Raw genomic sequence first — 7760 nt, 5'->3', positions numbered from 1 at the left:
TCATCCATGTTGATATCCTGCCTCTGATCTTCTTACTGCCACATGTTTAGTTCAGTGTTTCCTGTTTTACCCAGGCTGGAAATGTGACTGCTCACGCCCTGGCTAGCTAGAGCATGGTTGGGTGGGCTCTCTGCTTGATGGTTGTATGGACTCTGGCTAACTACAGCATGCTTCTCCAGTACTTTGCTGTCCAGTCTATGGATATCCTGTACCTTACTGTTTGGTTTACTGTTGCCCTGAGGTAATTCATGAGTCTGGCAAGCTAGAGCACGGTTGTGTTCCTGCAGACTGTCCGTCTGTGTGTGGTCTCTGGTGGTCTGACCCTCTGTGTGCTCCTCCTGGCGCCAGCTGGTCTTGGCTAATATGATTTGCAGCTCATTGAGGCGCTGGGATACGTAGTGTCTCTTCAGCTCTAATAGGATTGTTGCATTGCGACTCAGAGCCTCTGTCTCTGTCTCTGCTGATGCAGGCCCCTGGAACAGTAAGAGAGCACTTCACATACAGCTGAACACAGACACCACAGCAAAGTACCCCAGCATAAAGGAGGTGGTTTGGTCCACCATGCTCTATGCGTGATGACTAACCTTGCTTGAGATCCAAAGACCTGTGTCAGCTCCCTGAGCTAATGTTTAGGCTTTAGCTCAGTGGGCTAACACAATCTAGTGGAGTGCAGACAACTTGGGTCCAAAGCTAGTCAGTTACACCAGCACACAGCACACCAGAGAAAGCAGGTATAGTCAATGATCCAACTAATGGCTAATGTCACCATTTGAATTTCCAATGCCCACATAACTCAAGGCTAATGATGACAGGCAGATGCATACAGTATGCATCAACATTAGGTTGGTCATGTTGTGTTTGATTTATTTAGCAGTGGTTAACAGTGTGTGACTTATCTAGCAGTAGTTGAAGTCATCAGCCTGCTGGCAGGAGGTGAGAACATTGTAATGCTGTCATGTTACCTGTTTAGGTTTGTCCAGGCTGTTCTCTCTCTCCCTCAGCAGTGTCTTCATCTGGGCTCTGTTGTGGAGCTGAACACTGAGCTGCAGGAATACCTCATTTAGATGATCTATCTCCTGCTCCACACAATACTCCTGCAGGAAGTTCAATGAAAAGCAATATAAAATACACAACACAACAAGGTAGCCTACAGTACATGCTGGGGAAGATAAGAATACCTACCAAAAGGGCTGGTAAAAGGTTAATTAACCAGCCACTTAATAACCCTGAGAAGGAGACTACATGTATGAATGAAGACATAAGATAACATGAGCATGTGGTGTATGTGAAAAATACAGTATATTCTCTGCAGAATGAAAAAGTTATTGGTCCAACTGTAATGGAAACTTACTTGAATTGGTGTACCATTTGGTGAAGGTCCTGTAACACAAGTAAGATACCACTTGGGACTCGTAGTATTCAATATTCACCACAGAATAATTTCTCTGATGTTTCTTATAGTACATGCATAGGCAAGCTGTATACTATATGTGTAGATATCTCACCCCTCTCAGTCCCCTCTGCTGGAAATCGTTTAAGGTCTCGGATGAGTTGTTCAACCTTGAAATACTTATATCGCTGAAGTCTAAGATTAAATTGAGAATAGAACAAATTTAGAATATGGCTTTACATTACCATGTGCATTAATAGTTAAGTCTTTGCCAAAGGTATGCCACTAACCTTTCCACCAATAGATGCTGAGTGAATTGAGTTTCCGAAGGCACTTGGACACTGAGAAACTCCTCTACCAAAGTCCCAGGGGACCCTTCCCAGGTACTTGTCTGTGACTGTAACAGCATGACACAAACATGTCAAAAACGATGTGTCTACACATTGAGTTCTGCATGAAGGATAAAAGCTTACTGTAATACTTATTGTATTTGTTACTGAAGCTGTGTTACTGATGCTTCTCACCTTGGCTGTGTCACACGTAAAACACGAGTTGAACAGCTGAAGGCTTACAGCAGCAATGGCCCGATGGAGGGCTGGCATGAAGCTCTGAGGCTTGGAACCTGAACACAAGAGTTAGAGATGTTGAACACACTGTATGAGAACGTCATCATTGATAATGCTTAAGAATTGACCATTTGTTGTGACTTTATTTAGCATTTCTTTACCTGCAGTAATATAGGACATAGACTGTAGAATGGTGGCAATAAAGTGACCAACATCTTGCAGCTTGGTCTCACAGAGATACAAAATCTGATTGTTCGAGTCATAATAAAAATCCCCAGTGCAGTGAGCTAACAAGCTCTCGCAGGGGGACACAGGAAGTGTCTTAGCCAATAGCAGCAGGATAGGTGGAAGGAGTCTGAGGGAGTGGCTGAGCAGGCGTACAACCTGACAGCCAAACAGGAAAACAGAGGTATGCTGCGGTGAGAGGTTGTCCAGGGCAACAGGGATCAGGTGCAGCGCTGGGTCCTTGGCTGGCTGGTCAGCAACAGCTGGAAGATAAACATCAAACATCACAGTTTTGACCTTCAGGTTGTGTTTTTGTACTAAATTTGAAGTTTGATGTTTATTAAGGTCTAAAGAGCATTTCACGAAAGTCACAACACAGACAAAAACATAAACATGAGATAAAAGCATATACATAACCTGAGGGGGTAGCAAGTTATATTACAGCTTGGAATAAGTGGGTAATAATATAGTAAATACTATGTTACTTACCAGTAATTACCTGTAGTTACCAATAACAAGAAAGACTTTTATTACAAGGTAAGTTGGAATATATTTACCATGTCATTATTTTTGCATGAAAGATGCTTGAATAGAGAAGGTAGTTACTATGAAATAAGCTGATATCAGAGCGTGAGAAAATGCTATACTTGTTCCCATTTTGTTCTAGCCTTGTACCTTGTGTTAACCTCACAACTAAGACCATGGCTACTCAGTCAGTGGAAACACGTATGCTACCTACTGTAGTATCGGTATGCATGCATTTGTAGCCGACGTGAAGTTGCTTTAAACAGTACCGCTATTTTGAGTTGCTACACAAGTCTTGAACCTGCAACCTCTGAATTGACAACACACTGCCGTTTAAAAGGTAAAAATTCGATAGCCTGGTTGGGGGTATTTTAACTTGTGAGGAGTGAGTTTATCACCGATTATTAACTCGGTTACACATCCACTGAATGTAACAGTAATAAGCTACCATATGGATCTGGTACATTACGTTTTTATGGATGATTTCCATGCAGTTAACGTAAAAGTGCTCTGCCATTCACTAGGAGGTCACTTCCTGTCAGGAGCTCCTGTGCAATTGTTTCTTTCAATAGAAGAAGAGCCAACTCACTGAACAACCGTGATACAAAACACCTAATTAAAGTACTGTTTAACTTTTGTTTAAAGGTCACCAAGGACTGTTTTATGTTAAAAGCTACAGAGTATTGCTACATTAAGTACATATACTGTAGCTGTGTTACGTTATTATTAGTGAAATATTTTTTTGTATGTTAGCAATAAGCGAACATTAGAGCTAGCTTGAAAGAAGCTAGCCCTAACGTTAACTGTGGAACTCAAGTCATAGGACTAGCTTGGAATTGTAAGGTCGCAAACTTTAGGTTACGCTATGCAACCCCGAACACAGATGTTGAACTGAGGCGACTGAAAGAGAACCTGTATTCAATATTATGTTATGCTAATTAATTAATATTTGTAGCTAACGTCTTGTTATTGTTGTGAATGAAATATTGTGGTGAATATCATTGGAAATATTTTTCAGTACAATAGAAGAGCCAACTCCATCTCATTCCAACAAGTGTGTACAAAGATTTTGAAGGTGTTGCCTTCATTCATTGTCCACCGACAAACGATTATATTACAGAGTAACATTATCTACTGGACAGCTTATTATTGGTAATGTCAATGACTCAATATCTTAATAAGAGAAAATGAACATTTACATTAGCTGTATGGAGTCAGCCATAAACCCATAATGTAGGCCTATGTACAGTATACATTGGGTGGTGTATTGCTGTATTACCACTGACTGGTGGTCTAACTATGGTAAACATGGTCTTACTTGTCAGGTTAAGATGGAATACAAGGGTAGAACAAAATGTAAACAGATAATATATAATTTTCCAGCTTTGATACTACTTTTTTCAAGGTAACTACCATCTCTGTTTTGGATAACAAACCATGGACTTAGTTGTAAGGTTAAGAGGGGATATAAGGCTGTTTAAATTTGTCCTCATCAGTTTCAATGATTCAAGAACAATATGGAAACAGTGTACAATAATACGGAAACAAGCATCGTTCATGAAAAATAATTATGTAATGACAAGGTAATTGTCTTTCTTGTAACTGGTAACTATTAGTAATAACTGGTAATTACTATGTTTATTACCATACTATTATCCACTCATTCTTGAAACAAATTGTGATTAAAAAATGTACACTGTCTCAGGTTCCCTAACATGGGTTGGCAGATCGTTCCAAAGGGATGGGCCTCTGTAAGAAAAAGCCTACCATCCTCTGCTTTTTTTTTATCCTGGGGATAAGTCGTCTCCTGCCCAAGAGGATTGAAGGGCACAGATTGGTATATAGGACGGAAAGAGATCAGTCAAGTAGGATGGAACCAAACCGTGAAGTGCTTTAAACGTGATGAGAAGCCCTGAAATCAACCCTGACCTTTATAGGAAGCCAGTGCAGTGACTTAAGGACAGGGGTAATTCCAGATGCAGTCCAGATGCTTGCAACTGAATTTTTGACCAGTTGGAGATTGTGTAAAGCTGTGTTTTTAGGACTGGATAATAGTGCTTTTAGGACTGGATAATGTGACAAATGCATTAACCAATTTTTCAGCATAGTGTGCAGCATTTGTTCAATATTGTGTATGTGGAAATAAGCTATTCTGTATGTGTTCTTAATGTGAGCATCCAACGTAAGGTCGGAGTCGACAATAACACCAAGATTTTTTACATCAAGATCCTTCTAAATTTAACTCGGACCTCAAAAAAAAAATTAAAAGAAAGAGGACATTTTTTGCCATCCATAATTTAATGTAAGTCACACAGGCCTCCATGACAGTAAGCGACATGCCAGGTGTCATTGCAATGTAAGTTGCATATTATCTGCATAACAATGAAGATGTACACCATGACAAAGGATAATATTAACTAAGGGTAGCATATACAGTATTTCCCTTAATTTTTTCCATATGTTGTGTTATACACTCAAATTAAATTGGATTAAAGAAAGACATCAATCCACACACAATACCCCATAATGAGAAAGCAGGTTTTTAGAAATGTTTGCAAAGCAATGATCAGCCGCCAAACCCCTGCCTGATCACTCCGTTCTTCCACATTGGCTGGCCGCCTGGCACCGCCTCCTCTATGAGGATGCAGTGGTCACGCTGTTTGGTCATGGCTTTTCACTGTCTTGGCACTCCGGTGGTGAAACAAGCTTCCCACTGCTGTCAGGACTGCAGAGTCACTACCTATCTTCCACTGTAGACTGAAGACTCTTCAGGCTACATCTTGACTGCCCCTCCAAAATGACCTCTTCACCCCAAGACCCCTCTGTACAGTTCCTCTACTGTTAATAATGCAAAAAAAAGTAATCCTTCTTCCAGCATTGTGACTGCCAATGGCCCCTCCTAACATACATTTTTTTTCTTATGATGACTGATAGATATAGATGGTTCACTTACTTTAGACAAATGTACTTATTGTAAGTCGCTTTGGATAAAAGCGTCTGCTAAATGTCAAAGATGAAAATGTAAATGTAAATGTACAAAAATGTATGAAAACTGAAATACCTCAAATAATACTTTAAATAATAAAGTATTCAGACCCTTTGCTATGACACTCTTAACATTTGCTCAAATGCAAAAACTCATCAAGTTGAATTGAGTCCATCTGAGTGCAAGGATAATAGTTCATGTGATTTTGGAATTAATATCTTTTGTTTTTATAGTCTCTGGTTTGCATAGGAATCAATTACACACTGTGTGGATTAGGTTGTCACTACCAACTAAAATTGGCAAATTTCATAATTTTCTCTTAATCCTGACAAACTCCCCAGTCCCTGCCGGTGACAAACATACCCATAACATGATGCAGCTACCACTATTCTTCACACGAGGGATGGTGCAGAAACTGCATTGCGTGTGCTGGATTTGCACTAAATGTAATGCTTTGTAGTAAAACCAAATAAACAAATTTCTAGCCACTTTCTTTGCTGTACCACTTGAATTAATTGTTGCTAAAACAATTATGGATGTGAGATAGATTATTTTCCATTAAGGGATTATTTTTGGCCACTTGGTTATAGACCAATTTTGGAGAGTGACTGAGATGTGCTTTTTCCTCTCTGCCTTTCAACTTTGTAGAAGTCTCCCCAGGCCTCAGGGTATTGTTCCTGAGCAGTTTTGTTCCTCTCCATTTGCTCAGTCTGTAATGACAACCTTATCCATACAGTGTGTAATTGATTCCTATGCAAATCAGAGACCCTATAAAAACAAAAGATATTCATTCTGAAATCACATGAACTATTATCCTTGCACTCAGATGGACGCAATTTAACTTGATGAGTGACTTGTTGATGATTTTTTGCATTTTAGTTCATTTTAAGAGTGTCATAGCAAAGTGTCTGAATACTTATGTAAATTAGGTATTTTTGTTTTTCAATTTTAATACATTTGCAGACATTTCTAAAAACATGTTTTTGCTTTGTCATTATGGGGTATTGTGTGTGGATTGATTTTTTTTTTAATCCATTTTAAATTGAGTCTATAATACAACAAAATGTGGAAAAAGTGAAGGGGTCTGAATACATTCCGAAGCCACTGTAAAAAACTTGTGGTCCTAAAACAGAGCTTTGTCACACACTATAACTGACAGTGCAGTGAACTGAGGATTCACCACAGATGTGTACAAATTGGTATCTGTTAGTGAGATACAATTTAAACCAATACAAAGCAGACCCACATAATCCCACAAGTTCCCTCCAGTCTCTGTAATAGAATTTGGTGATCAACTGTATCAAACGCAGCACGTAAGTCAAGGACCACAAGGATAGAGGTTCTGGACTAACCTGCTTCAGCAGTGGTCAGGTTGAGGTTCTGGAGGGACAGCTGGATCTCCTGCAAGGTCCTAGAGAGGGGAGACACAGCCACCAGCTTGGACAGGTCCTGATCACTCAGACAAGGATCCGTGCTCTGCAGGTGGACTGGCAAGGACAGGGTTCATAGTAATACACAGTATTAAATACATGTGAACGCGACAACAGTAATGTCCTGTGGACAGGTGAGCACAGTTTAAGGTAAAGGGTCTGTATACCTGTGTACCTGTATCCTACCTTGATTATGAGGAAGAGATCCTGTTTCATGGCCTGATGCAGGTTTGGTCATGTTAGCAGAGGAAAACTATAAACCAAAATACAGCGGTTAAGAATGATGCATCCACCACAACATACATACCTCTGACATTGTGAATCCTTTGATTATGTGTACCTGTGTATATCCAGTCTTTGTGTACCTACTACCCAGTGTGTGTGTACCTGTGTGTATCCAGGGTGTGTGTATCTGCTAGTGTGTGTGTGTGTGTGTGTGTACCTGTGTGTATCCAGGGTGTGTGTACCTGCCAGAGTGTGTGTACCTGTGTGTATTCGGTGTATGTGTATCCAGTGTGTGTGTTCCTGCCAGCATGTGTTTACTTGTATGTATGATGTGTGAGTATCCAGTGTGTGTACCTGTGTGCATCTTGTGTGTGTGTATCCAGAGTGCAGCTCACACTCCCTGGCATCAGAGT

General features: G+C 40.2%; 1 protein-coding gene across 1 annotated transcript; it reads right to left on the bottom strand.

Annotated features, from left to right (window-relative positions):
* On the bottom strand, positions 1-7360 carry LOC310822374 (uncharacterized protein; the record flags this gene model as incomplete). Its single annotated transcript, XM_083694712.1, has 9 exons — positions 1-473; positions 963-1094; positions 1352-1380; positions 1506-1585; positions 1681-1787; positions 1915-2012; positions 2118-2444; positions 7045-7179; positions 7309-7360. The coding sequence occupies 9 exons, from the start codon at positions 7358-7360 to the stop codon at positions 33-35; spliced, it is 1401 nt and encodes a 466-aa protein (XP_083550838.1). The 3' UTR covers positions 1-32.
* Between the last annotated feature and the right edge of the window lie 400 nt (positions 7361-7760).

Source organism: Argentina silus (genome assembly GCF_951799395.1).
Source record: "Argentina silus genome assembly, chromosome: X".
In the NCBI taxonomy this organism is placed as follows: Eukaryota; Metazoa; Chordata; class Actinopteri; order Argentiniformes; family Argentinidae; genus Argentina; species Argentina silus.
This window is presented reverse-complemented; position numbering and strand designations above follow the sequence as displayed.